This window comes from Lathyrus oleraceus, chromosome 1 (genome assembly GCF_024323335.1).
Source record: "Lathyrus oleraceus cultivar Zhongwan6 chromosome 1, CAAS_Psat_ZW6_1.0, whole genome shotgun sequence".
NCBI lineage: Eukaryota > Viridiplantae > Streptophyta > Magnoliopsida > Fabales > Fabaceae > Lathyrus > Lathyrus oleraceus.
This window is the reverse complement of record NC_066579.1, coordinates 285,154,537-285,170,456: the sequence shown is the minus strand read 5'-3', so window position 1 is coordinate 285,170,456 and position 15,920 is coordinate 285,154,537. Positions and strand designations below refer to the sequence as shown.

General features: G+C 35.3%; 1 protein-coding gene across 1 annotated transcript; it reads left to right on the top strand.

Annotated features, from left to right (window-relative positions):
- Positions 1 to 8,848: 8,848 nt before the first annotated feature.
- Positions 8,849 to 10,912, top strand: LOC127130721 (embryo-specific protein ATS3A). Its single transcript, XM_051059690.1, has 3 exons — positions 8,849 to 9,241; positions 9,356 to 9,469; positions 10,390 to 10,912. The coding sequence occupies exons 1-3, from the start codon at positions 9,119 to 9,121 to the stop codon at positions 10,732 to 10,734; spliced, it is 582 nt and encodes a 193-aa protein (XP_050915647.1). The 5' UTR covers positions 8,849 to 9,118; the 3' UTR covers positions 10,735 to 10,912.
- The last annotated feature ends 5,008 nt before the right edge of the window (positions 10,913 to 15,920 follow it).

Here is a 15,920-nt window from a genome sequence, read left to right as displayed (position 1 = left end):
AAAATATTTAAAAAAAAACATCAGGCGCAAAAATGCTCAAAAAACTAAAATGAATGCACTAAAATGATCAGCACGAAATAAACTTCTCGAAAACATACAGGTTTTGATCAAATTTTGAAATAAAAAATGACTGGTTAAAATGCTCAGATTGATTAAAGTACAACCGGAAAAAGAGTAAAAAAAAATAAAACGAGCACGTCAAGTTAAACTACGTGAAGCGTAGATTAATAAAACGGACGTCTACAAGCTCGATTTTGAGATTTTTTGCCCGCTAATTTCATATTCATTTGAAAAATGATTCAACCGGTTTTCCTGTAGATCCGAAAATTTATTTTTTTCGAAATTTTGGGAATTATATAAGATGAAATGCATGTTATGCTATGCAGATGATGCAAATGTCATGATAAATGTATCGATTTGATGATTCAGGGTCAAAAATAGGGTGTGCCATCGTTATACCACTTGTTAGATGATAGGCAACGATCTAGAGAGGGGTGAATAGATCCCAAGTTAAAAATAAGCTTTACAAAAAAGCTATTTTGAAAATTTTTACAGCTAGCGGAAGTGACCCGAATGGAATCGTCTAAACCGAACCGTTATCAAAAAGCTCGGATATGCGTATGTAGAACCAAGTTATGACAATGAGAACAAATTGATCAAAATACTATTAATTTGATCACTTGAATGCTATACTAAAAATAGATATTATTCACAATGATAAAATACACAAAAAAGCTATAGAGACAAATTATTGAACAACTTGTGTGCAATCGATTTCGTTTAGAATTTTGTATGGTTTTGTTGATCTTCAAATCCAACCACAATCTAGTAGAATGTGATCAACTCAACAAAACCTTTTTCAAATGGTTATCAAAAGGTTTAACCAGATGTATTTTTCATAATTGATGAATTTAACAATTTGCAAATAAAAAGTAAGAGAGAGAGAGAGAGAGAGAGAGAGAGAGAGAGAGAGAGTAAGGATTTGTTTAGGCAGTTCCTCAATCGGCCTCGCTATGGGTAAGTCTACCCTTAATTCAAACTCAAATTGAGATAATGAAATTAATCTTACATTGCAAAAGTAAAATACAATAGAAATGTAGCAATCCAAACCTACAAACCCTATGTTTGATGTTGGTTCTAACACTTTCTCTTCCCTTGATATGAGCTTGATCAAGTCACCTAACAATACCAATTTGATTCACTGTCTCACGCTACTCCTTTGCAAGACCCCCGTTCTTGAAAGCTTTCACTCGATCGAATCAAAACTGTGAATTGTTATAACCTAAGATTTACCAATATGATCCATCGTCTCACGCTACTCTTTTACAAGAAACCCCCATTCTTCAAAACTTTCACTCGATCGGATCCAAATTGTGTAATCTTGTCAAAAACCTTCAAATCCCCAATTGATCTTGAAGGAAAACCCCAACTTGGTTTTCTTATTTGAAACCCACAAATATATCAACCCAATTTACAATTCAATAACCTAAATTGGACGTTATCAACATTGATTCTAAATGGCACCCAAAAAAAGAATGATCATGTGTAGTTTGTTTGTGTGTATGCATAGAATGTAGGTTGAGGATGAACACTCTTTTGAAATCCCAGTTTCATTTATGATTTTCTCTAAATCACTTGAAATAAATGATGCATGAGTGAATTATATATATGTGTGTGCAAGATAGAAGCAAAATGAATGCAAGAGGTTTAGAAAATAATGCAAAATTTCAAGATTTTTAATGCATGTGTCGACCTATGTAAGTCATGTGTCGGCACATACGATACATGTGTCGACCTGTAGGAGCAATACATCAAACAGAAGCTACATGCTTTAAAAATGAGGTACATCTACCGACCTGTAACTTGTATGTGTCGACACATAGGAAAATGTTTCTTCTATGAGTCGACATATAACACGTATGTGTCGACACATAGACTGTTTTTCACATTAAAACCTGTTTTTAATGCATGCAACCTTTTCTAAATTATTTTTTAACATGTTTTTATGCTTCATAATACTAAGATGTACATTAAGACTCAGAGGATACCGTCCAATATACAAATGCTAAAGTATCATAGTTTTGACATCAGACAAAATACACCTAATGAAAACTTGCTCTCACAAAGTTTATATTGAGAATCATTTTTTAAAAACAAATTATTTTTAAAATATCACAATTCAAATTCCTCTTTATTTTGACTATTGTACTTGCTAAAAGTACAATATATGGCAATCCCTTGTAGTTAAGGACTGCCAGAGGTTTTCAAAGTTGTTGTGGTGTTAGAGAAAGCTCACGCAGAGGTGGTGAGAAGCTTTGTATATGTGTTTCTATGATAGAATTAGATTCATTTTCAACCTCAGGGTTGAGACTAGGGGTGTTCGCGGTGCGATTTGGACGGTTTTAACGCTAAAAATCATGGGTTCAATTTTGTTCGGTTTTCTATTAGAAATAAAACTGAACCAAACCAATGTGGTTTGGGTTGATTCTGTTGGTTCGGTTTTTACAAGATTTTTATTGAGTTATACATACACCTATAGAGAACAGCATAACTTTGTGTTTAGTCATTCATACATTACCAAATAATAATAAAACTCATCATACTTAGACAAAAACTTCTCACTTCAATATACAAAAATGAGATTAGACAAAAGTATAATAAAAACCATAAAATAGTGGCATAAAACAATATAAACAACTTTTAAATAAGGAATAAAAATGGAGGATATGAGAGATTAGAGAAGATGAAAAAGAAAGAACATAAGAGACGCAAGATTAGAGAAGAAATGAGTGATAAAAACGTAATTGGAAGAGAAAACAATAACATAAAATTGACAATATGAAAAATAAAGAACATAAGAGAGAAGATATTAGAGTAGAAGAGGTGAGACATACATGGCAAATAATATGAGAAGAATGTGTGATACTACTAGGAGAGATTTGAGAAGGTTGAAACTAAAAATTTAAGTGTGAGTAAGAGAATATTTGTAAGGTTAAGGCGCAATAGGTTTGAGTTTTGGGTTGGATGTGGGATAAGTGGAGTTTGGGTTGTAACATAATGCGATTTGGTTTGGTTTAGTTTGGTTTGTAAAATACAAATTGTAAACCAAATCAAACCGCGTTGTTTTGTTAAAAAATGGCCTAAACACATCCAAACCAAATGCGGTTTTTTGTGGTTTCAGTTTGGTTTGGTTTGGTTTGCAATTTTATATTGGGTTGGGTTGGTTTAGAACACCCCTAGTTGAGGCAATTATAAGAACCTTATGGGCGTGGGTCTGAGATTCCAATACGATATATTATGCATTTCTTAATCTCAGGAGCATGGAAAAAGGTTGGTAATTTCCCCAATTTCTTTGGGGAACGTGGTTATCTCCATTAGACTCCATCTCTTGTATTGTATGAACTGGGACATTTCATCTCCATGTTTTCATAAAAAGTCAAGCAATTTGGGAAATTGGTTTTGTAACCAAATGATGGGTGCTTGTTCCAATAAATGGGTGGCTAGGAAGTTGGTGTAGGAGACATGCTAAGTTTCCTCCCCTTAGTGGACCTTATAGATTGTCTATATTGGGCCTTTTAAAAGTATACGAATACCCAGTTCCCCAAGCACAAGGGCTTGAAAAGGATGAAGTGATTTAACTTTCTTATCTAGACGAGTCCCTCAAGCGCGAAGTAAGACCCTTAAGCATGGGTTAATTCTCTCAAGAATGAAGTGAGTCCCTCAAGCATGGGATGATTCCTTCTAGCATGGGGTGAGCCCATCATGCATGGGATAGAATTCTAGGTACCAATAAGGTTATTCCTAAAACATCAATTGAGGGAAATCCCTAAACGTTAGTTAAGATGAAAAGCATGTGCGGCATTAAAAGCGATTAATGATGATTTAGCCTTGGGAGGGCAATTTGGCCTTAATCCCTCGCACGTGTCACTAACATGGAGAATTTGTTTTAACTGATGTGATGCCTAGTCGGAGGTTGGCGATTAACCCCTACGATTGGAATTCCCTAGTCCTATAAAAGTATTTTGACTTTTCTTCACTAACCCTTTTTTGTATTTTCATCTCCCAAGTTTTCATCTATTTTCTTATATGCGCAGAGTGAACATGTTCTTAGTTCTTCCATATGCAAGTTCTTAACTCTATTTACAAGTATGGTTCTACCATTATGTCATTCCTTTTTATCTTAATAATGATATCAAGGTTTTAAAATGTTTAGGAATGGTTGTGCAATTCCGTCATGAATTTAGACCTTTGGGAGTCATGAGAGCCTTGATAGTTCTAATAGTGATTCTTTTGTTCCTATTATTTTTATCATGAACCAATGGATGAGAAATATTCTAAATATTTTAACACCAAAGAGTTTATGCCTTTGTACTCTAGTGAGGAGCGGATCGTTGTTTTTTACGAAAAATCGAACTTTCTAACATTGGACACAAAGATGATGTGATTTTGGGGTCATGTTCTAACTTTTAAGGATGAGGGGGTAAATATGGCTTCCCTATATGAATTTTTGTAATTGTGTGCAAAGGGTTTCTATAATTATACTTAATTCCCTAACAAGTTCTCTTGTACCTTTTTTTTCCTTTCAGAATTAATCAAATGGTGGGTTTGCACACCTTTTTTTTATTTAATTTATATGAACTACCTTAAAATATTTTTGAACAGGTTTTGGCCTTGTTGTAGCCTTGAAATGGTTCCGTAGGAGGCCGATAATGTTTCCCCTAGGAAGGCAGGGATTCCTTCATGAGGATCTAGCATATGTGGTCACCTCTATAGGATGCAAGGACTCCTCCATGAGGAACCTACGTATGTGATCGTTTCTATGGGTGACAAAGATTCCTTCATGAGGTTATAACATGTGTAATCACCTATAAGGGCAGAAAAGATTCCTTCATGAGGATTCAGCGTATATCATCACCTCTATGGGAGATTTCGATAAGGTTTCCTTTCACTGTTTTAGTTCCTGCAAACAAAGAAACAACAAATCCAAATTTATATGAGAACATGAGACGCCTCATTAAAAACCTTGGCACCTTATTACCGGTGCAGAGAAAAAAGTTCCCCCCAAAGAATGTCATGAATTTAACCATACAAACGGAAGAGACGGTGTCTCTCCTTAATAAAATCATTTAATTAAATTAAGCTAAAATAAATATGGCTTAATGCCTAAACAATATAAAGGGTTTTAACGAGTCTCATATTGTGCCGCCTTCATGTGCTTCTAGAGTAGGGTGGTCATACCTTCATCCTCATAAGTTGCTTCTTGTAGTTGAGCCTCTGACTTCACGCCTACAACATCCACTCTCACATCCCTAGTCTTTTTAGCTTTGGGCTCTCTACGTATAACTTTTTGGCAATCTCTTGATCCCCCTAGATAAATCCCTACTCTCCCGTCTAGGAATGGGTATTTCATACATAAATACAATTTAGATAGGGAGGATCCAAGTTGGTTCAAAGCGGGTCTCCCCATAATCATGTTAATAAGGAAGGTTCATCTATAAGCAAGTACCTTACCTTGATCTTCCTGACGCTCTCCTCGGCTTCAAACATGGTCTTCAAGGTAATATAACCCTTTATATGTACTTGCCCTCCAGAGAAGCCCACCAATGGTCCTTGGAAAGCTTTGAGTCATCCAGGTCCATGTGAAGCCTTTCAAAAGTGTTCCAGTAGAGGATGTTTATGTATCTCCCTTATTCAATCATTACATCTTAATATCCTAATCATCACACCTTACGCTTATTACCACGGGGTCATTATCGTGTGGATGGATGCCTGCAACATCCTTTTTAGAGAAGTCGGTCTCAGATTCTGGGGCTTCCATCTCGCCTAAATCAGAATTAGTGGGTGAGCCTTTGATGGTTAGGATTTGGCGAACGTACCTTCTACGCGTGTAGTTGTTCTCTTTGCCCCGAGTGAATCCTCTTGTGATGGTATTCAAGGTGTGGTGTATATTTATGTCCTCGTCTCCCTAGCTTGGTATGTTTCCATTTTTGGACTCGGGATTCCCATAAGCATCTCGCCCTCAAGAGCTCGATCTATGCGTATTTTGGCAGGCGTTTCCTCTGGCATATTTATTTAGATGACCTTGTTGGATGAGGCGATATATCTCCTTCATGATTTGATAGCAATCTTCGGTGTATTTCCCATTGACCTTGTGGAACTTGCACTATCTACTAGGCTCAGGCCCCATGACATCTGACTTGAGCACTAGTAGTGGTGGAAGTCCATGCATGTGAAATACTTCACACGGTATCTGCTCACGACGAGTGTTCAAAGGCTTGAAGCTTTCTGCAGGTTTTCTATGTGAATTGTGGGGATTTGAAAACAATTGTTTAAAAAATTATTTTCTTTTTCAGAGTCGAAAAACATTTTTAGAAAAATGTTTAAATAATAGCAGCGAAAAAACAACGGAAAGAAAATATGCGGAAAATAAAAAGTTAATGGAAAAGAAAAGACACCATAATTTATAGAGTTTTTGACTAAATGAAGTGACATAATCCTCTCTCAAAGACTTGATCTTGAGAGTATCCAATAAACCTTATAAGATTTTAGTAGGTTGAGCTTACGAACCCCTTTACACAAGGAAAATAAATTTTCAGGTTAACTTCCAACCAAGTAATGAACATCGGTCTGAAGTGGTTAGTGTTTCTTCTAAACAAAACTTGAAGTAGTTAGTCCCCAATATAAACCAAGATTTTCTACATACTTATCTCAAACAAAAGGCTGAGTTTTGAACAGGCTATTCTCTTAAGCATATTGGGGTTTTACACGGGCTTACCTCGAACCGAATTGAGATTTTACACCAGGCTAATATCAAACTAATGTTAATCTTTTACATAGGCTGAGCTCACAAACTGAATTGGGATTTTAATCGGGCTGACCATGAACCAAGTTGAGATTTTACATCAGGCTAATATTGGACCAAGTGGAGCTTTTACATGAGCTAAGCTCTCAGCTTTTACATGAGTTAATCTCTCAAACCAAACCGATATCTTAATACTAAATTTCCAAATTAAGATTTTAATGGGTTTAGCTTTGAACCAAAAAATAACACTCCCTTAAGGATGAGTGTTCAATAAAGAGAAAAACAACATTTGGTGAGTTTAAAATACCACCATTAAAAACAATCACAAAACACAAATACTTTCTCGAAGCGCTATGACTAAATTAAAGTGAGAGAAAGTAGAAAAATGATTTTAGAGAGCGTGCGTGCGTGCGTGTGTGTGTGTGTGTGTGTGCGTATACGCGTGCGTGCGTGCATGTGTGTGTGTGTACGTGTGTGTGTGTGTGTGCGCGTGTATGTGTGTGTACGTGTGTGTGTGCGTGTGTGTGTGTGTATGTGTTTGTGTGCATGCGTGCGTGTGCGTGTGCGTATGCGTGTGTGTGTGTGTGTGAGTGTGTATATGTGTGTGTGTGAGTGTGTGTGCGTGCGCGTGTGTGCGTGTGTATGTGTGTGCATGCATGTGTGTGTGTGCATGTGTGTGTGTGTGTATGTGTGTGTGTGTGTTTGTGTGCGTGTGCGTGTGCATGTGCGTGTGTGTATGCGTGTGCGTACGTGCGTGTGTGTGTGTGTGTGAGAGAGAGAGAGAGAGTGTGTGCGTGTGTGTGTGTGTGTATGTATCTGTATGCGTGTGTGCGTGTGCGTGTGCGTGTGCGCGTGCACGTGTGTGTGTGTGCGTGTGCGCGTGCTTGCGCGCACGTGTGTGTGTATGCGTGTACGCGTGCATGCGTGTGTGTGTGTACGCGTGCATGCGTGCGTGCGTGTGTACTTGTGTGTGTGTGAGTGTGTGCGTGTGTGTGTGTGTATGTTTGTCTATGTGTGTGCGCGTGCGGATGTGTGTGTGTGTGTGTGTGCGTGCGTGTGTGCGTGTGTACGCGTGTACGCGTGCATGCGTGCGTGCGTGTGTACTTGTGTGTGTGTGAGTGTGTGCGTGTGTGTGTGTGTGTATGTTTGTCTATGTGTGTGCGCGTGCGGATGTGTGTGTGTGTGTGTGTGCGTGTGCGCGTGCTTGCGTGTATGTGAGTGCGTGTGTATGTGTGTGCGTGTGTACTTGTGTGTGTGAGTGCGTGTGTATGTGTGTGCGTTTGCGCGTGAGTGTGTGTTTGTCTGTGCGCGTGCGTGTCTGTATGTATGTGTGTGCGTGTGTGCGTGCTTGCGTGTATGTGAGTGCGTGTGTATGTGTGTGTGTGTGTATGAGCATATGTGTGTGTGTGTGTGCATGTGCGCGTGTGTGTGCGTGCGTGTGTGCGCGTGTTCGTTTGCACGTGCGTGTGTGTGTGTGTGCGTGTGCGTGCGTGTGTGTATGTGTGTGTGTGTGTTTTGGAGAGAGAGAGAGAGAGAGAGAGAGAGAGAGAGAGAGAAAAGAAACATATATCTGAGAAACATATTCACCTCGGGTGGTAAAAAAATTGAGGTGAAAAATAGCGTATTTTTAAATTAAAAATGAAATATTCAAGAATGTACAATTTTTAATGAGATAAAAAAATAAACTGAGACTATTGCAATCGAAGCATGTACACTAAATAGATTTACCTCTTGATTTTTCAAATAATCGACAGAATATATTATATATATTTTTTTTATAAAAAAATAGGATACATCCAAATATTTGACATCGATTCTTCAATACGTGGATAAAATTATCATCATAAAATATTTATAGAAATGAGTTTTTCCTTAACATTGATAATGTTAGAGGCCTATACTAAAAACCCAAAAACATAAAGCCCTAGCAGTCTCATTGGACTTAGTAACTGTTAGCCCTCCATGAGAATATTGGTGTAGACATAAGCTTTTTTCTTGAACTTCGATGTCTTAAAAGAAAAAAGCACATAAATTTTCATCACAATTAGTGTTTCTCTTATCAAAACAAGTTCAATTTAATAATGAAACTCGTGCACCACACGGAAATGTAAAACAAGTAAAATATTAATAGCATAGAAAAGTACATCACATTTACCCTTTTTTCCATCCTTAGATATTTATTATTTTTCTAAACCAACCCTTATTTCGTGAAGCATATAAATATCTTACATAGTTTCACAACCTTACAAGTAGTTCTTAACCCTATTTTCAAAACCTACCCCCACTTTTTTTTTCTCAAGATTTTTCCTAAGAAAAATGATGAAAATGGTTCTTGTTTTGTTTTTCTTTGCCTCTACACTTACCCTTTCAGTTTCTGAGTCCTATGATGTTTCTTTGCATCCTCATGCTTTAGATTCCTTTGATGTTGGTTATATCCAGGTACTTTTAATTAATTTGTTTTTTTCTGATAAATAAATAAGATTATTTTTTTGTTAAGTTTATTATATGATGTGAAGAACAATGTTTTGTTTTGTTTTTATGTTTGTTTTATAGATGAAAGGTGCTCAAAACTGTTCTTATTTGGTGATGATTACAACAAGCTGTTCTTCTCCAAAGTTTAATAGTGATAAGATCAGTATTGCTTTTGGAGATGCTAATGGAAACCAGGTTTTGCTTTTACCCTTCCTTTTTATTTTATATATTTTTATTAAATGGAAACAACGGGTGCTCGGTAGAAGCTTTGAGCCAGAGCCTCTTTCTTACATGATAAAATAATGATAGAAAAAAATTATGTAAAATATTTTTAAAATTATTTTATTGTAGTTGGACTCCAACACATTGAATTAATTGTTCATTAAGGGTATATCCGACACAAGATTTTAAAAAGACTACAAAATGGTATAGACCTGTTATTCACTGTTTTTATGTTAGAAAATAAATTGCGATTAATTTACAGTATCGCGATATTTGTACCGATCAAAATCATAAAAGTTTTTATGTTACTGTTTTTAAAACCTTAATCCGACTCAATTCACGTTAAAGGGTGACAAAACGGGTCTAATTCGTTAGCATGTCTGTTTTCTCGAATTTTTTTAGAATGGGTTAAGATTTTAGACTTGTACCGTCTAATATGTTTGTTCCGCTCCGCCTTATTTTTCTTTGAGTTTTTGCTCGTTGGGAAACTACCAAGAATTTTTACAATTTATAGTCTTTAGAGGTGCATAGTTAACACAAGTCCGCTTTCTTCCACCTATTTTTAATAAATATGTCCAAATTTTAGACTCACATCCTCAATTATATTTACCCATCTTATTTTTATCGGGTTTTAGAAATTAGAGATGCTGATTTACTACCCTACTCGTGTAAGTGTAACTTTTCTCGTATTGAATTTGAGTATTTGAACTCGTGGACTCTTTGACCGACAATGATGTCAAACTGAAATGATTGATTTATCAATTTCTTAAAATGTAAAAACAATTAATATATAATCTCAAATCACTATTTTACCACCATCAATATTATAAGATAAATATTACACCAATAATTTTATATTATTTTAATTCTTTCCAATACTATTTATTTATCAGGTATATGCAGCAAAACTAGACGATTCACTTTCAAGAACATTTGAGCAATGTGCATCAGATTCATTTCAGATAGATGGTCCATGTGCATCACCAATTTGCTCAGTCTATCTCTATAGATCAGGTTCATCAGATAACTATGGTTGGAAGCCAGAAAGTGTGAAAATCTATGGATACGATACAGACCCTGTTACATTTACTTTTAACACCTCCATTCCTAAAGATACATGGTATGGATATAATTTGTGTGATACTACTCCTCCATCATCTTCTTCCATTCAAATCTCTGTTCAGAAATGGATTTTGTTTGTAATGGTTTTAGGTTCTGTTTTTAGTATTTGGATGTAGGTTTTAATGTTGTGATTTGCACTTAGATTATATGTTTCCTTTTTGTATTGTCACACCTTAATTATTAGGAGTTTTATGATGAAGGCAAAAATAGAGATATGATATGAGAACTTTATGCAAAAATTGAGATGCAAGAGATATGAAAAAAATAATAATAATTTTATTTAACTTAAATACACTTTTAATCTCCTTATTTTTTTTTTTAATTTTTTAGTCTCTCTTTTAATTTTTTAATTTTATTTTGTCCCCAATTCAATTTTGACCGAGTATTTTTTATCTCTCCACACTTTAGTCTATCTAATAAGTAAAAAAACCGAATTCACACATGATAGTTGGCGTCACATCATTAATTAAAATTAATAACTAAAAATATTAATTATTTTAATTTTGAAAAAAAAAATAATAAGTTAAATAATAAAATATATTTATAAAAACAAATTAAAACATTAAATTGATCATGAAATTCTAAATCATCAATTCATCCCCCTTCCTTCGTCGGTTTCCATCACCTCCTTCGTAACCCAGCTCATGAAATCCTAAATCTTTGTGTAATTGTTCTTAAAAAATATCAGAACCCTATCGTTTACATTATATTATTCTTAATCTTCAACCATGTCCAGATATTTCTAAGAAAGTAATTGCAACAAATCTCATTTCATATGTGACGAACTTGACGAATGTAGATGTGACCTCGATGCACCATTGATGACATCATGGACTGAGGCTAACTGTAACATCCTAAAAATCCGCGCATAATAATAAAAGAAATTAATTAAAGAAATACAATCACTTAGAGTGTCACTCATAATAATCATAATATGCTCTGTAACACAGATTATAACAAAACATTTTAGTGCATACTTTTGCACTTAGGATGTTTACAGCAGAGTCATAATAAAAAAAAATACCAATTTAAAATCTCATAACAAAATTAAAAACACCGATTTGTGAGTCTTCTCCAAGTGCTATCACACCAAAACATAAAACAAATACGAGAGCACACATTGTCTCTTAGAAAATTTCAATACAAAATAAATAATTCGCTCCCCGGTATTATATATCAGAGCATAACCAAAGCTAACACAAATAAACTAAAACAAATAGCTCTACGAGTTAACTTCCACTAACCACGGCGTCTCTACTCTTGAGTATCTGCATGATGCCCATGTAAAGGCAACACTCAAGCAGAAGGGGTGAAAATTTATTTTAATAATAACAATATACAATGTAAAATATTGTATAACATCTACACAACCATGCATAATAATATATCACATTCTCATGCCCAAATTATCATCAACATCACATACAACAACAACATCATCACTCATAGTCATATTTCACGCATATAATTCGTTCATTCTATGCGACTCACGACAATGACTCATAGGCATGCGGTATGAATTCAACATTTGATTCTTCTTACGAACTTGATTCTCCCTTCGAAATCCTGAACTCCCCCTTCTCACTTCCGGATAAGTCTTTCTTCCCCCTTCGAACTTATGACTTCTCTCCTTCAACATATCAACAATGAATGTATGGCATATTAATAGTGCAATTAACACAACAATTATAATAATATTTAGTGATCCACAATCGATCACACAATTGCAACCATGTGTAACGTAATTCACCTTTCTTGACTACCACCAATATAATCAAACGCATAATCTCAATCATTCACACCACATCAAATAATTTGCCAATACGCATATCGTCCATATTCATCATATCATACACTTTTTTCTCACCTACTACCAACCTCTGATAAAATCATTAAAAATATTTTATCCCTGAAACAAAGTTACAGCCCTTTGTTTCAGCTATCCAACATGTTTAACCCCGTCGCAAAATAATTTACGAGTTGAAAATTATAATAAAAACTGTGCATGAAGACATTACCAAAAAGTTGTTGTTTTTCTGAAATTTTCAGCACGATTTTCATCTTCTCCAACCCCAAACATGCTCATAAAATCATCACCAAAAATATTTTATCCCTGAAACAAAGTTATAGCCCTCTGTTTCAGTTACCCAACACTTCAAACCCCGTCCCAAAATAATTTACGAGTTGAAAGTTACTATTAAAACCGTGCATGAAGGCGTTAACAAAAAGTTGTTGTTTTTCTGAAATTTCCAGCACAATTTTCATCTTCTCCAACCCCATAAACGTCCATGAAATCATCACGAAAAATATTTTATGATTTTAAATTTAGTCATATATATATATATATATATATATAGATATATATATATATATATATATATATATATATATATATATATATATATATATATCACTACTTATACTTATAATCATGAATCTATATAATATATAAATCCCTAAAACCTTCAAACATCATTAATGGTGGACATACATGGACACTTTAAAACATAAATTTCATTTAACAAATATCAACATTCATCATCAATCCAAAGAGAATTAAACATTTCTCTACCCTTCCATTCATATCCTCATTATTGAACTAAATTCCCACCCTTACCTTGTAATTCCAGAAAAATTCAAGCTTTTGGTTATTCCCTTCCCTAGAGCGCTCATGAGATTTTCATGTTTTTCTCTTCTCTTGTCTCTTTTTCTTCAATTCTAAAACTTTCACCTACGGTAAATTCTTTCCTTCACTTTTCTCCTCCTAAATTAAAAACCTAATTTATATCTTTCTAATATTCCACTAAGGCTCAACTTATTACTAACTTACATTATTTATTTTAATTTTTACAATTCACATTTTCCACCCCAAATTTATTATTTTATTATTTCATTTTAATAATAATACTAAAACATCATTTTAATCAATTAAATAATTATAAATAAATCTATCAACCTCTAACCACTCTTTACACTCTCTACCCAATGGTCACTCATCCTTGTTGCCCTAACACAACTCAATTATCACACAAATAATAATTAGATACACACATAACATTATAACTAATTAATATAAATAATTTTTAGAAAAATTGGGTGTTACAACTCTCCTCCACTTAAAGAATTTTCGCCCTCGAAAATTACCTTAGGTGAACAGTGTAACACCCCTTTTTTCTACCCCAAATTATTATGCATATAATCAGAGTAAATAAGCACACATATAAAGAAAAGGGCGTCACTGTTGGTGTAAGCCCTAGAGGCCAATACTTTTGGTACTTGTATCGAATTATTTATTAATAATAAAAGGCTTTTTCTTTATTACGTTTGTTTAATAAAGTCCCTAGAATAGTTAGTCTGTTTAATGTATCAAGTATGACTCAATCATGAGATCACATTAAACATAAGGACACTATTCTTAAAGTATCCGTAGTCGAGCTTTAGTGTGAAGTGGGACAACATTAAAGCATTAAGACTATTATGTTTGTAGACTGATGATCACATCTCATGGATCATGGATAAAGAGTTATCAAGTCTTAAACATAGGTATGAATATTAGGAGTAATATTTATACCGGATTGACCCGCTATGAGAATACTATATAGAAAGTTATGCAAGGTGTCATAAGTTATTCTCATGGTGATACTAGTGTATTCCACTCTTCAACCTGAAACCACTATGGATCCTAGATGTAGAGTCGAGTGATTTATTGTTGATCCAACGTTGTCCGTAACTGGATAACCATAAAGACAGTTAATGGGTACTCCACAAAGCATGTTGAGGGACATGAGTGACCTAGATGGAATTTGCCCATCCTGCATAACAGGATAAATGTCTATGGGCCCAATATTGAACTGGACAAGGATGACACGGTCTATGCCTTGTGTTCAATATAGACATAAGGGCAAAAGGGTAATTATACACATAAGTATTATCACAGAAGGAATTGTTAGATCACATGATATTTTCGTGTCTTGGGTAGGAGTGATGTGTTGCTAGATACCGCTCACTGTTTATTATGTTAAATGCGTGATTTAATATAATTGCCAACGTCACGAAAACCTACAGGGTCACACACAAAGGACGGATTGATGAGAGATAGAGTAACTAAGGAATACCGTAAGGTACGGTGCCCTTAAGTGAGTTATAGAGCATCGTAAGGTACGATGTACTTGAGTAGAATACGAAATATGGTAAGGTACCATGAGCTTAAGTGATTTTGGGCATATTATAAGATATGGGCCAAAATACACTTAAGTGGGTTTTTAGCTTGAAGCCCACACAAGTGGTTCTATAAATAGAACCCTTGTGCAGAAGCAAAAATTTGCGGTTGCATTATTTCGTTTTCTCACTCTCTCTCTCTCACTCAAAGCCTTCACTCGTACCAGCTAGCACTGAGATTGAAGGAATCCGTTTGTGTGGACTGAGTAGAGACGTTGTCATCGTTCAACGTTCGTGATCGCTCTGTGGATCTGCATCAAAGGTTTTGATCGTCACAAGAGATCTGCACCAAAGGTTTCAGTCGTCACAAGAGGTAAATATTCTATCACTGATCATGACCATTCGTAAGGATCTCTAAAGGAGAAAAATTTAATTTCCGCTGCGTTTTGGACCGCAATTCTCCTTCAGTGGTATCAGAGCCACTTACGAAACCATGACTCGGATAGCTGTTTATTTTCTGTATTAATATGATTAAAAGAAAAAATGAATCAATTAATTAAACGAGTAATTAAATTTGGCATCATGAGTGTACGAGTTGGATGATTGATGTTGACTATGCTTCGGAATCCGACATTAGTATGGTGAAGCAGCGATACATCGATCGTCCATAGGTTACGCAATTGAGACCGATCAACTTATATATGATATAAGTAATCCTAATGCAAAATACGGTATATGTGATATACTGTTTCTGTTTCGTTCATTCGAACACTAAATGATTGTTTTCCTTTGAGCGATCAATGGTCATTTGCTTCGGAATCCGACATTAGTATGGTGAAGCAATGACATGTTGATCAATCATACTGAATCAACAATCGAGGTGTGTTTGGCGGTCTGAAATTGGCGCATTAGGGTTGGTGACGGCGCAAGGGTTGTGCCGTCAAGGAGTTGTGAATTTAGGGATTTTTGGAAAAGGTCCGTAGACTGTTTCAAAGTCCTATTAGTTTGGCCGCGTGAAGCTCGTGTGACGAGCGTAACAGGCGTAACAAACTGGATGCGTGACGGGCGTAAGACGCCCATGACGGTCGTCACACTCACATTGCCTGTGACGGTCGTCACACGCCTGTGACGGTCGTCACACTCC

What these genes read in the sequence shown, in the direction of transcription:
- LOC127130721 (XM_051059690.1), top strand. Translation starts at nt 9,119, where the DNA reads ATGATGAAAATGGTTCTTGTTTTGTTTTTCTTTGCCTCTACACTTACC. An exon ending in TTGATGTTGGTTATATCCAG is followed by an intron (nt 9,242 to 9,355) that starts GTACTTTTAATT and finishes TTTGTTTTATAG; the next exon opens with ATGAAAGGTGCTCAAAACTG. An exon ending in GAGATGCTAATGGAAACCAG is followed by an intron (nt 9,470 to 10,389) that starts GTTTTGCTTTTA and finishes TTTATTTATCAG; the next exon opens with GTATATGCAGCAAAACTAGA.